This window comes from Euleptes europaea, chromosome 5, assembly GCF_029931775.1.
Source record: "Euleptes europaea isolate rEulEur1 chromosome 5, rEulEur1.hap1, whole genome shotgun sequence".
Taxonomy (NCBI): domain Eukaryota; kingdom Metazoa; phylum Chordata; class Lepidosauria; order Squamata; family Sphaerodactylidae; genus Euleptes; species Euleptes europaea.
The window spans coordinates 21,309,486-21,323,858 of record NC_079316.1 but is presented as its reverse complement, the minus strand read 5'-3'; the positions used below and the strand labels follow the sequence as shown (position 1 = coordinate 21,323,858).

Sequence of the window (14,373 nt, the reverse complement as noted above, 5' to 3'; positions counted from 1 at the left end):
ACCTCCTGTTGCCGCTCAGCCATGTTTGAGTCATGTGCTTTGGAGTCACTTGAGGGTGAAGGAGCTGCCGTCACTTGAACAACGTATTGCTGGTGGGAACTTTCGGGCCTTTGGAAACTCGGCATCCTTTTAAGGGTGTCCTTTAGTTGTCTGTATTCCTCTACCTGGGACTGGGATTCAAACGGAGCCATTAGAAATCTCTGCCCAACAAGCTGCTTCTTATTAAAAATGGCAACTCCTATGCAGCATTTCAAAGTGAAAGCGCAACCCAGACTGAAAACGTGCACGTGCTATCCCTAGATGTCTCTATTCTCCGGCGTGTGCCAACTTAATATACCGCAGCAGACATGCAAAGTGTAGCATAAAATCCCCACAGCAGAGAAAGGGGGATTAGTTTTTCATGCCACGCAGAAGAACTGACTGTCAGAAGTGAATTATTACATTTCCTTTCAACCTTTAAAAATATACACAGAGAGGAGACGCCACGGATTGCCGAGATAACAGGAAGAGAGAGTTAATCGCATGCACTTGTTCAGATGCTTGTAAGAAAACTGGCTTCCCTTTATTAACACAACGGTCCCTCGTTGCGGCAGGTCACGAAATACAAATTATTTGCCAAAAAAGAAATAGTACTGTGAGTAAGTATAGCAGCACCAAATACGCCCTGGTTCAGCATGGGACACTGGATTTCGAAAGTGGAGAAACCTGGTGGCTGCTTTGATTATAGGAAAGAGATAATTGTTAAATCACTATGCGGTGATCTGATTTTAATTTTGATAAGTTTTTATATCCTACTTTATTTGAAATGCTGCAAGATTGTTACATATGGTGGGTACTCATTGGTCTTTGACCGCAAATAAAATTCAATTCAATTCAATTGTGCAGGTGAGACGCAGTGCAGATAACTTTCAGCTCGGCTGGAAGAAATGTCTGACATAGAAGCCCAGTCCAAAGGCTTCTATACACAGAAGCGGCATTTCAAGCAGCTGTACTCCCTCAGAAAAGGGGCACGAAGTGGCTCAAATAAGGGCGGCCCCTGAAAAGACTGGATGCCTTAACACATCGAGCTGCCCACCCCACATCACAACCTTGCGCCCTGCCTTCCACACAGCTGCCCCCCGCAGCAAACAGCACAAAGACACCCTCCCTTGCCAACACTTGGGTTGGATCAGACTGAGAAAACGTTATTTGGGAGGTGAGGAGAGATCCCAGCACTGCTCGCAAATTCACCGTCTGGCTGTTTTTATTCTGTTCTTTACGCTCGCGGACGAACAGGTCTCAAGCAAAACAAATTCGATAAGTTCAACAGTACAGAAATAACCAAACACACGGAAAGACAATATCTGAGCAGTACAGTTAAAAGGAAGTATCACTAAAAACCACATATAAAAATTTTGCCACGGCGAGGATTACATTTGGATCAGTATCAGCCAATAGCTTAGCAACTATCTCTTGCTTTAGGGAAGGTCCCCACCTCTGAATGTATACTGTGATCCATTTGTCTCTGGCGAGATGGAGCTTTTTACAATCAATAACAAAAATTGCCAAACAGTGTCCAAACTCCCTGATCCACAATCACAAATCGCTTGGAAAAGGGGACCCCTGAAAACCTGCTACCACCATCAGGCTTCTGCATCACACAGACGTCCGCAACGTCCCCAAATCCTGAAGAAGCACCAAGGAACAACACACCAAAAAAACGACACTGCGGGAACTTTAAGAACGTTTACTCTAAATGGAAAGCACACAGTTGGGAAGCAACAGTAAAAAGCTGCCTTGCCGTATGGCTGGATGTTAAACACGACAGACTCCCCTGTGTGGTTGGCAGTGCCTCATGGCGAGTGTACAGGCAAGGGGCTCCTTAGCAAACTGTCGTCTGCAAATCTTTTGAGTCCTGGGGATATGATTTTTTTTAAAAAGATCCCCAACAGTCTGCCTGTTCTACTGGAGAGCAAGTAATGGTGTAGTGGTAGGATTAAAACCAGGGAGACTGATTCAAATCCTTTGTCAGCTATGAAGGCTTTAAGAGGGGGAGTGGACATATTCATGGAGGAGAGGGGTATTCATGGCTATTAGTAAAAGTAGATACTAGTCATGTTGCATACCTTTTATCTCCAGGATCAGAGGAGCATGCCTATTACATTAGGTGCTGTGGAACACAGGAAGGATAACGCTGATGCAGTCATCTTGTTTGTGGGCTTCCTAGAGGCACCTGGTGGGCCACTGTATGAACAGACTGCTGGACTTGATGGACCTTGGTCTGATCCAGCATGGCCTTTCTTATGTTCTTAAGGTCATTTGCATACCCATTCTCAGCTGATCTACCTCATAGGGCTGTTGGGGGGGGCATAAATAGTATCTGCCCACTATTATACACCTGGGTGAGCTCTTTGGAGGAAGGACAGGATATAAATGTTTAGTTTCCTTCCCTCCTTTCTTGTTTTGCTCCTCCATTCTTTATTTCGTCTATCGAAAAAATTCAGAGCCACTTAAAATCTTGTTAGCACAGCCCACCCATGTAGAAAAACATGCCGTAGAGTTCCAACTGGTCATGGTGACTCCATCCATGGGGCGTTCCAGGCAAGAGAAGCAGAGGTGGTTTGCCATTGCCTGCCCCTGCATACCAACCCTGAACTTCCTTGGTGGTCTCCCATTTAAAGACTAACCAGGGCTGACCCTGCTTAGCTTCTGAGATCTGACAAGCTCAGGCCAAATAGGTGTATTCAGGGTATCAGAAGAACGTGCTGTTGAGTCACAACTGACTTATGGTGACTCCAGCCATGGGGTGTTCAGGGCAAGAGAGGAGCAGAGGTGGCTAGCCATTCCCTTCCTCCATGTAGTCACCCCAGTCTTCCTCAATGGTCAACCATGCTTAGCTCTCAAACTCTGATGAGCCTAGGCCAAGCTGGGCTATTTAGGCTGCTCCGCCCATGTAACAGAAGGCTTGTTCTCAAGGTATGGATGGAAGTAGATGATATGATCTTGGGCAAATTACTACCTTTAAGCCTAACCTCTCACAGGGTGGCTTGAAGATAAATGAGATAATCCATTCCATAAACCTTTAATGGCATAGAAATGAGATAATCTCAACACTCCTTGAAGGAAGGGTGGAGATACAAATCCAACAAAACATTTCAACATTGCTGGTCTTTTGGTTGCTTCCAGCGTGGTGTAGTGGTTAAGAGAGGTGTTTAGGAGCGGTGGACTCTGATCTGGAGAACCGGGTTGGTTTCGCCACTCCTACATATGAAGTCAGCTGGGTGACCTTGGGCTAGTCACAAGCTCTCTCAGCCCCACATACCTCACAGGGTGTCTGTTGTGGGGAGGGAAGGTGATTGTAAGCTGGTTTGATTCTTCCTTAAGTGGTAGAGAAAGTTGGAATATAAAAACAACCTCTTCTTTCTTCTTCTTCCCCACAGTAATGTTTATCTGCTGTACAGTCGTTTCCGCTCTTAAGGCAAAAGCATTTGCAGTAACAAATGAATGTTTGCACCGGGCGGGGGGGGGGGTGTCCATGCTTTCCTTGGTCTTCTCCTCATATCCACCATTTTCCTGTACCACTGGAGGACTTTTTGCTGGCTTTAAAATAAGATCAGCACTTGCTACATTATCTTGCTACATTATGTGCTATAGCAATATAGCAAGTATTGGGGATGATGGCAACAAAATGGTACCCATGTGGCTGACAGGTTCAAAAGCGTGTACCTTTTCATCTGTAAATCTAGTCTGCAGTGAGTCCTTTTGGAAAGGACTATATCAAAATTGCAGATGTTATTATGTTGGTTGAATGCCTGTACTGCATCATTTTATTCAGTATGGTGTAGTGGTTAAGAGTGGAGGACTCTAATCTGGAGAACCAGGTTTGATTCTCCACTCCTCCACATGCAGACTGCTGGGTGACCTTGGGCTAGTCACAGTTCTCTCCAAACTCTCTCAGCCCCACCTACCTCACAAGATGCTATTGTGGGCGGGGGAGGACGAAGGGAATGACTGTAAGCTGCTTTGCAACTCCTTGCGGTAGAGAAAAGTGGGGTATAAAAACCATCTCTTCTTCTTTTCCACACGTTTTGGTCCCTGTCGGGGTCACTTTGACTTTTCAATCATTTTTCCCCCTGGGTTTTCCCCCCTGGGTTTTCTCCAAGTACTATAAAAGTGCTTGTAAAAAAAAACCAGAGAAAGATCGAAGCTACCACTAGAGCGAGCAAAACACATGCGGAAAAGAGCGATGCAGTATGGGCGTACAACAGACAAAATAATATGTGCAGAAAAACCCCTGGTTTGGGAAAGAATGGAGTAAATAAGAGGGAAACAATGAATGTGGACACGAGCATGCTATCACTTGGATGCTAAAAAAAAAAACCTCTGCCCCAATCTGGTCACTAAATCCAACCAAAAACTCCATGTGGAAGTAAACTTTGATCCTCATGTGTTTCATTTTGGGATCGGAGCACTCACTCGTCAGAAAACCTCCCTCCTGGATTTCCCTCGAGCGATGGAAGATCCAAGAACAAAAGTTACAGTGTCTGAGAAGGAGAAAACCCACGGAAGACTTAGAATGTAGCCTCCAAGAAAGGAAAGGGAGATGCCGCTTTTATCCATACATGCATTCACTCCAGCCCATAATTGAGTTGTCAAGAACAAAAAGAATTCACTGCACTATAATTTTGGCTTAGCAGAAATTCTTCCAGGCATGCGCTTCTTTCCCAGAGAGTGCACGCTGGTTGTTAACTGGAGATCCTCACATGAAGAGGGTTTTGCATGCATAAAAGTCTCTGTCAGCAGAAATAGAGAGGAAGGAAATTTTAGGAAGAGAAAAGAACTGCCATTCCTTAAAAGCAGAGCAAATGCAAAACCGCTCTCCTGGCTGACCTGTGCAGCTTCTAGCGCACTCTTGTGGTCTTCCAACGTCACTACAAGCTGGTCATGCTGGGAGAGTAAATTCTTATGCTGCAGCTACATGAGAGAAAAACATACATCAAATCTGATTCCCGGGCCGTTTCCTCAGACACCAAGGCAAAGGCTGATAGTTCCTTAAAACCAAAAAGAAATTCTTACAGTTGTCAGGTCACTCAAAACGGAGTCTGGTCTCCCACTTACCTTTTCATCAATTAAACTGAATCCAATGGGATATATTTATATACATATTGATAACCTCAATCTAGGGGCCTTTTTTGTTGGCTTTCCAGGGGATGGCTAAGACGGTGTGCTGGATCCAGCAATCCACTGGATCTTTCCCCACTTCCCCCTTCTCTCAAGGGTCCTTTCTGACTTGGGAAAGTCGATTCCCGGGGTCACAGGACCTATGTGGAATAACAGCCATACAGGTTGGGGGACTGCAGTTAACAGGGAGAACAGGGACGAAATCCCCCTTTCCTTCACTCCCATCAGTACTGTTCTGCTGACCAATTTCTTTTCCAGAAGTCTGGGGGATAAATTCAGTATCACCATTTTTGTGATGGGCTCTTGAGTACAATCTTCTGCTTTTTATAGTTGCTGTACTATGAGGTTTTATCCAAATTTACTGTTAAACATTTAGACCGCCCTGGGTAACTCAACAGAAGAATGGCGCAGAAGTGTAATACATATTGTATGATCTTCTGTTTTTTATAGTTGCTGTACTATGGGGTTTTATACAAATTTATTGTCAAACATTTATTGATGGAGTGTTAGTTTTTATTCTAGTTAGTTATACTTCCAGGGATTTCATCAAGGGAAATTTTATACAGGATTGTCATTTGGTGGGGAGGGGGAAGGGAATGTGCTTGTTTTGACGGTATTTTGATGTTCTCACTTCTGCAGACCGCCCTGGTTAACTCAACAGAAGAATGGAGCAGAAGTGTAATACATATCGTACAACAGCAACAATGAAAAAGTCTCAAAGACTGAACAAAGCACGCGGTCTGTGCTGAGCAGAAAGGAAATCCTATAAAGTTCAGGAACTCCATAAACACATTAGACAGTAAAGAAACCTTTGGATTGAGACTTTTCACCTTCTTCCCTTCCTCTTTCGCAGCATGGAAGTCCTGTCTCTCCATGGTCCCATTCCAGATCAGCCCCCTCCCAGCCTGGGAATCATGTTTCACCATGGAACTCCCAGTACACACCTGCTTGATAGTCTCTGGGGCAGACCCGGGGAAGGATCCAGGAACAATGTACCATGTCGTTTGGGCCCCTGATCGCCATCTTATTTTCCAGTTACGGCCTTTTTTATTCCCGTTTGTAGACGAGGAGGGATTTCTCCCCACCCTCACTTTGGAAGATTGGAATCTTACCTTTACATCTTGAAGCTGCGTATGAATATCTTGGTGGGCTTTTCTCAGCTGCCTGTTTTCTTCTCGCAGATTATACAGAGATTCTATTAAAAATTCAATACAAATACAGAAATTGATCCTACAGCCCAAAAGGAGGGGAAATTAGATTTATGCCCCGCAGGGAATCCTAATTATGCACGTTCTCCGGCAGGGCCGAAAATTTGTTTGACGCCATAGAGGTGGCAAGGTCTAGGAACTGGGCTACCTCCCACCTGCCAAATTTAATGAAGTAACACAGCTCAATACCCTTCAGCTTGGAGAGCTCCTGCCCTTTCTCCTGCTGCATCTCCAGGTATCTCTGCTTGTGCTCATTAACTGCTCTGCCGAAGTCTTCTGCCTGTTTCTGGTGCTCCTCCTCTAGGTCCGTATGCAGCTTCTTGAGTTCTTCATGTTGGCTCTTGCAAAGAGTGACAAACAAACAAAAATGGGACGCGCCATCACAAAGGAATTCTTCACAAAGGGATTCTTCACAAAGGGATTCCTCGCAAAGGAATCGGCTGCCTAGGGAGGTGGTAAGCTCCCCCTCACTGGCGGTCTTTAAGCAGTGGCTGGACAAACACTTGTCAAGGATGCTCTAGGCTGATCTTGTATTAAGCAGGGGGTTGGACCAGATGGCCTGTACGGCCCCTTCCAGCTCTACGATTCCATGATTCACCTGCACAGCCTGCTAGCTATATGCACTTGGATTTCTAGAGCAAACCTGTTCCTAGGGTAAATCTAGGCTTGGTGTGGACATAACCTTTCTAATAAGGAGATGACTTGGGCTACCTCCACGCAGATCTTTTGCTCCACCTTCTCTTCCAAAGAGGATTTTTTTTGGGAGGACAAGGGGTATTTGTACCCCCTGGGTTTTCCCCAGCTCCACTGCAATATTTCCCAAACCTCCTTGGGCATGGGTTTGGGAAAGATTGCAGTCAAAGTGGGTTTGCCCACCATATGGGAAGGAAAGTGCAGATTTTTGGACTTCCCTGCCTGTATCGCTACCATTTTTGCTTAGTACCTCCTTGCACCTCTAGTTCTTCCTCCCCATCAGCAGAAAAATATATTAGCAGTCATCCCATCCCTCATAGTACTATTGTTACAACTGGTTTTTGTTTTTTTTAAGCGGGCAAAAAGCCCTGCAGAGGTGGGGAGGGGTTTCATGGGCACAAGGAAAGGACAGAGAATACCCCTGTGTGGGCATTCCATTGCCACCATGAATCCCTTTGCATTCGCAGTGGCAATGAGTACACAGTGGAGAATCATTGAGCAACCAAATCACTGAGCAAAAGAGCCACCAAAATGATCAGGGGGCTAGAGCAATTGCCCCATGAAGAGCTTAGGGCTGTTTAGCTTGGAAAGCTTCTAAGGAAGCCCACAAACAAGACGACTGCAGCAGCATTATCCTGCCTGTGTTCCAATGCACCTAATATAATAGGCATGCTCCCCTGGTATTAGTAAAAATGGATGCTAGTCACGATGCATACCTATTCTCCTCTGAAGGGCTGTCATATAGAGGAGGGTGCCGAGTTGTTTTCTGTTGCCCCAGAAGGTCGGACCAGACCCAACGGGTTGAAATTAAATCAAAAGAGTTTCCGTCTAGACATTAGGAAGAATTTTCTAACAGTCAGAGAGGTTCCTCAGTGGAACAGGCTTCCTCGGGAGGTGGTAAGCGCTCCTTCCCTGGAGGTTTTTAAGCAGAGGCTAGATGGCCATCTGTCAGCAATGCGGATTCTATGACAGTAGGCAGATCATGAGAGGGAGGGCATCTTGGCCATCTTGTGGGCATGGAGCAGGGGTCACTGGGGGTGTGGGGGGGAGGTAGTTGTGAATTTCTTGCCTTGTGCAGGGGGTTGGGCTAGATGACCTTGGTGGTCCCTTCCATCTCTATGATTCTATGATTCTAACCAGATACTGGGATTTTCAGTAGTGGCACCTTGCTTAGTGAAGTCCTTCCCCTTGAAACTCGACTGGTGCCTTACATTGTTCTCTTTTAGGTGCCTGGCCTAAGTGTTTCTGTTCACCCCGACTTTTAAATTAAAGGGTCAATCTCTTAACCCCATTTTATAATGTGCTTTCAGTCTGGAAACTATTATTTTAAGCTGCTCGATTATCTATGTTTTTATGCTCTGGCTGGTTTTTTTTTTAAATTCTGGGTTTTAATTCGTAACTTTTAATGATGTTTTATGTTTTTGTTGCGTTTTATTTTGTAAGCCGCCTTGAGAAGATTTCCCTGGAGTGGCAGCAAAAAAAAAACCTTCTAAATAAACAAACAAGGCAAGGAAGACGAAAAGTCGTACCAGAAAGGAGAGGAAAGAAGGGAAGGAGAAATTCACGAGATCACACCCTCCTTCCCATATCTTAAACTAAGGTACAACCACCAATTTCGCTGGGTAGTCATTTGCATAAGATAACTGTAAAACATTTTGCAGAACCAGGCTTTCTTCCCCTGAAGTCAAGAAGATATTTCAACTGCAAATTTTCAACAAATGTCAAATAAGATTTGAAGCTAAATGTCATTCCTCCCCTTTTTATATTAAAAAAAACTTATTCAGATTGGATTTTTATGAAAATTCATATCTACCTTCAGCATCTGGTGTTGCACATTCAGGGAGCTGTATCTGTTATTGGAATCTTGCTGCAAAACGGGAAAAGAGAGCAATATATAGTTAGCCGACAGTATTAGCAGCTTCCCGGACAGCTGGGCTGCAAGACTGCCTCCATTTTGTTCATGACCCTTCCATCTCGGCACTGAGATTAGCTTCCTTCAACCTCAGCAAGTACTCTGGACGTCACAGAAGCTAGAGGCGGTGAACCAGCAGAGGAAGCAGGGCCACACCTAATTCCCTCACACTAGCCAGCGCCAAACAGACATCCCGGGGAGTCTCTTGGAAACATCTTAACTCATCCGGTGCCTGGCATTCAAATCCTTGGCAATTAATCAGTGTGCCTTTAGCCACTGGCACAAGCTGTTACTGTTAGCATTTCCATTACCTAACACAGAATCCAGGCCCATATTTGGGTCAGCCTCCGTCTTGTTCCAATGCAGGATTACAGCAAGAAGACTTTTTACTTTTAATGACTATGCTGGGGAATTATGCAACTTTGAGGCTAACGATGGAGAAACTGAAATTGTTCAAGATTTCCTGGTCCTGGGCTCCACCATCAACCAAAAAGGGAGACTGCAGCCAAGAAATCAGAAGGAGATTGAGACTGGAAGGGCAGCCATGAAGGAGCTAAAACAGGGCCTTAAGTGTAAGGACGTGTTGCTAGCGACCAAGATGAAGATAATTCATACCATAATATTCCTCATTACTACTTATTTGTTGGTTGGTTTTTTAACATTTCTACCCCGTTCTCCCCAGCCTAGGCTATGTACAGGTGTGAAGGTTGGACAATGAAGAAAGCTGACAGGAAGAAACTAGATTCCTTTGAAATGTGGTGTGGGAAGAGAGTTTTACAAGTACCATGGACTGCCAAAAAAGACAAACAAGTGGGTTCTCGATCAAATCAAGCTTGAACTCTCTCTAGAAGCAAAAATAACTAAACTGAGGCTATCGTACTTTGGTCACATTATGAGAAGACAAGAGTCACTGGAAAAGACAATCATGCTAGGAAAAGTTGAGGGCAGCAGGAAAAGAGAAAGATCCAACATGAGATGGACTGACTCAATAAAGAAAGCCACAGCCCTCAGTTTGCAAGACCGTGCAAGGCTGTTAACAATAGGACATTTTGGACATCATTAATTCATAGGGTTGCCGTTTGTTTCAAACCCCATGTTTGTTTACCTGCAGAGCTCCCGTCTGGCACATAATGACCCATAATCCTGTTTCTTTTTCCCTTTTGGATTGCCTGATGCCCAAATCTCTGGACCTGTGCCTCAGTTTTGGATATCACTGTGCTTCAGGATTGGCAGCTATAAATCTCACCATTCTTTCTGGCCTCCTTGCCTGAGTTCGAGTTACTTGCTTAGGATTCCGTTGCCCGAAGTAACTTTTCAAAATTAAATCTGCACATACAAATTCTTATTGACTGTGTTTGCTCACTTACCCTTCCTTTATTTAGTGTTTCTTGTGCTTCCAATTTATAAACAAGAAAATCTGAAAAATAAAGAGGGAGGGAGAGTAGAGATTTTTTGTTGTTTTTTAACTAAGCATATTTACATCCAAACAGAGGAGGCTACAGTTTGTGGAAGAATATTCAGTCCAAACAAAATCTGGGCTGTAATCATTTTACAGCCATGAAGTATTTGACTGCAGCCGATCAGGTTCAAGGTGCTGGTTTTAACCTTTAATGCCTTACATGGTCTGGAACCATGGTATCTGAGGGAACATCTCTCCTGGTACACCCCCCACCCCCAGAGAGCGTTACGCTCTGCAAATAATAATCTACTGGTGGTCCCCGACCCAAAGATTGGCCAGCTGTTCTCAACTAGGGCCAGGGCTTTTTCAGCCCTGACCCCGGCCTGGTGGAACGCTCTTTGCTGTCCAAGGGCTATTGGGCTGAGAACTGAATATATAATTTACTACTACTCATCTTTAATAAACGTATAACAATTTTATTATAAAAAAGAACAGTATTTTATTGGAAAACATTTTATATTGGAAAATTATGGCCACAACTAAAATTAATGGCAACAGTGTTATTGACGCATTGGCGAAGCATGGGAAGGCTGGATGGGGGCATCAGCCGGCCCGTTGCGAACTGATGCGGCCTGAACTCCCAGCGGTCCTGCTGGGAGTAGTAGAGGATGACGGTATGTGGGATACACATGGGCTTGCGCCACTTGGTGTTCCCCCGTCACTCAGGTAGAGGCCAAACCTGCCGCCCCCTATGCGGCAACTCAACGCCTTGGCCTCCCCCAAAACCCCGAGCCCAGGGCCCTGAAAGATCTTAAGACGGAGATGTTCCATCAGGCCTACAGTTGAGAACCGCAACGGTGTCTCATCAGAGCTGGCCTCCCTACCCACTCTACGCTGCTACCAACTGTCAATTTGGGGGCCCTGACTGTCTCTCCAGGCCCACCGTGGCTCCGTGCTCCGGAGATGAGTGCCAGTTGTTTAATTGTTTAATTATTTAACTGATTATAACTGGGGACCAGCTTTGCATTTTAAGGTTTATCGTTGTCTGTTATGGTTTTATTATATCGTTGTGTTGTTTTAGAGCCAGCGTGGTGTAGTGGTTAAGAGCGGTGGTTTGGAGCGGTGGACCCTTATCTGGACCATCGGGTTTGATTCCCTACTCCTCGCGGCGGAGAAAGTCAGCATATAAAAACCAACTCTTCTTCTTCTTAATGATGCTAGTCGCCCTGAGCCCAGCCTTTGGCAGGGATAGTGGGGGCGGGGATACACCTCAAATTAAATAAATAAGTAATAAATTTATCTCTTGATTTCTTGACAGTTACTTACTATACATTTGGGAACTGGCAGCTGAGGTTGTGAACCAACTTCACCGCCGGGTCTGAGGTGATGTGAGGAATTTTTAAAGTTCTGTGATGGTCCATCCACACATGCACACGCACTTCATGTGGCAGTTAACAAGCAATGCACGCGTAGGTGTGTGAGCTGGGCCCCAGAAGCAAGGGTTGCTTCATACACTCGTAGTGTTATGCTGAAAGCACACACCCCCAACTGAGAAAAGGGGTTATACGAGTGGCTCAGAAAAGATGTATCTTTTAGAGTGGAAAAGTAAAATGCGCCTTCCGTTTAGGACATGCTGTTGCAGACAGGATGAGGTCTACCGTTAGCCACTAGATGGCACAACAAAACCATTAAGTTGCAGAAGAGAGTTTATCTACTCGGGGAGTAAAATGAGCTTGAAGCAGAGATAACTTTTTGCTTTAGCATGCGGAACGGTTTTCAGTCAAAAATGAAGCACCTCCTAATCATTATCTGTCTGTAAAAACTACGGCAAATCATCGTCTATTCAAGGATGCTCACTAAATTCCAGAAAGCCCTGAATTCTACAAGCGCTTAGATCAGTTAACATGTGTTAACTGTATCTACTACATCCAGATTTAACCAAGCATAAGGCCTTGAAAAGTCAACTGAAATTTAAGACATTACCTTCTTTTGCTTTCTTGTGTTCAAGCCTCTCCTTTTGTAAAGACTTCTCTAGCCTTGACCGATGCTCATATACAACTGAAAAGTCAGAAAATACAATCCGTCATTCAATATATCAATGTAACTGATTCTCAACCTGGCCCCATCTGTGGATACATAAACCCAGGGATTGGAGCAATAGATAGACAAAACATCTCTTTCTACAAACCTGAGAAAAGTCCCAGATTTACAACACAATCTGAAATCTTTTTTTAAAAAATTGTAGGTTAACAACCCAACAATAGAAGCAACACCTGTAGCTTTAAGAAAAGACAGCTCAGTGGCTGTTCCTGTGTGTGTGTGTTAAGTGCCGTCAAGTCACTTCCGATTCATGGCGACCCTATAAATGAAAGTCTTCCAAAATGTCCTATCTTTGACAACCTTGCTCAGATCTTGCAAACTGAGGGCTGTGGCTTCATTGAGTCAATCCATCTCCTGTTGGGTCTTCCTCTTTTCCTGCTGCCCTCAACTTTTCCTTCACAATTACACAGGTAGTTGCATAGTTTCAAAAGAGAACCGTAACAGCTGAACGTGGCTATTCTTTTTAAACTGCAATCGGATGCATTCTTTTAAAGACAGATTGTACATAACGCAAAGCAGGAGAGTCAAAGACGTAGAATAGAAACAGGTATAAACAGGCAAACTGCTTCCTGAGACAACAGCTGGGACCCAAAGGGACAATAAACTTTGACAGACATCCAAAGCCAGTCAATACGTGTCAAGTGAAATAGTCATACATCAAGAAGTGTCAGAATTATCTGCAATCTCATTACACTGGTTTTTTTTCTTCTTACCATAGTTGACTGGGGCAGGAAGGGAACAGACCACGGAAGAACGGGACATTAAAATAACTCACACTCTTACTTCCTGCACCAAAAATCTACTAGGCAGAACTGCAAACTCTCGCACGATGGGCACAGGTCATACCGACACTGTAAGGAAGATGTGCCACAACCAATATGGGAAGCGCCCCACTGAGGACCTGCACCCTGGGGAATAAATTGCACCTATGCACAACTTCCAGTTCAGATAAGGGTCCCAATCCTAAACATGCACAGAGTTATCACACTAAATTCTCAAGTGCGTACATAATTGTATAGGGACATAAATTATGATTTGGCTCAAAAGCAGCCATGCCACGTGAACAAATATAGAGATTCCTCAGGCTTGTCCACTCTTCACCCTCTGCAACTTCATCAGATATTTTTGCTCTTGCAGTAGGGTTGCCAGGTCCCTCTTCACCACTGGCAGGTGGTTTTTGGGGCACGGCCTGAGGAGGGAGGGGTTTGGGGAGCGGAGGGACTTCAATGCCATAGAGTCCAATTGCCAAAGCGGCCATTTTCTCCAGGTGAACCGATCACTGTCTGCTGGAGATTAGTTGTAATAGCAGGAGATCTCCAGCTAATACTTGGAGGTTGGCAACCCTATCTTGCAGCACATCACAGTTTGTCTCTACAGGCTTCCCAAAACTAAACAAGAGGGTGCAGGGAAAACAGAAGTCACCGTTTGGAGATTCGGACAAAAACTCTGGCTTTCTCTGCAGGAGCCAGCATGGTGTAGTGGTTAGGAGCAGTGGATTCTAATCTGGTGAACGTGGTTGGTTTCCCCACTCCTACACATGAAGCCAGCTGGGTGACCTTGGGCCAGTCACAGTCCTCTGAATTCTCTCAGCCACGCCTACCTCACAAGGTGTCTGTTGTGGGAAGAAGAAGGGAAGGAGATTGTAAACCAGTTTGATTCTCCTTAAAAGGTAGCGAAAGTCAGTAGAGGAAGTCTTCTTCTTCTGATAGGGCTAACAATCTGGCCGTGCGCAAAGGAAAGGAAGTAGCACCGCAGGTCCCCCAGGCTCGGTCACAGAGCAGCAAACTATCATTTGCTAATACCTCTGGCTGAAGCCAATGACTTTCAAAGGAATTCAATGACTTTCAATGGAATTTAAGCCACTCCGCTGTCTGCAGGTTTGCATTCATTGTGTCTTAAAA

At 44.8% G+C, this 14,373-nt stretch overlaps 1 protein-coding gene across 1 annotated transcript in view; it reads right to left on the bottom strand.

Moving 5' to 3' along the window:
- GOLIM4 (golgi integral membrane protein 4) overlaps window positions 1–14,373 on the bottom strand; it is a 56,192-nt gene that overhangs the window by 21,562 nt on the left and 20,257 nt on the right. Inside the window, exons 2-8 of the mRNA XM_056850136.1 lie at window positions 12,356–12,430; window positions 10,341–10,390; window positions 8,875–8,928; window positions 6,558–6,708; window positions 6,273–6,355; window positions 4,870–4,953; window positions 3–170 (exon numbers count right to left, since the gene is read on the bottom strand). Coding sequence (XP_056706114.1) covers window positions 3–170; window positions 4,870–4,953; window positions 6,273–6,355; window positions 6,558–6,708; window positions 8,875–8,928; window positions 10,341–10,390; window positions 12,356–12,430 — 665 coding nt within the window. The remainder of the gene's footprint in view (window positions 1–2; window positions 171–4,869; window positions 4,954–6,272; window positions 6,356–6,557; window positions 6,709–8,874; window positions 8,929–10,340; window positions 10,391–12,355; window positions 12,431–14,373) is intronic.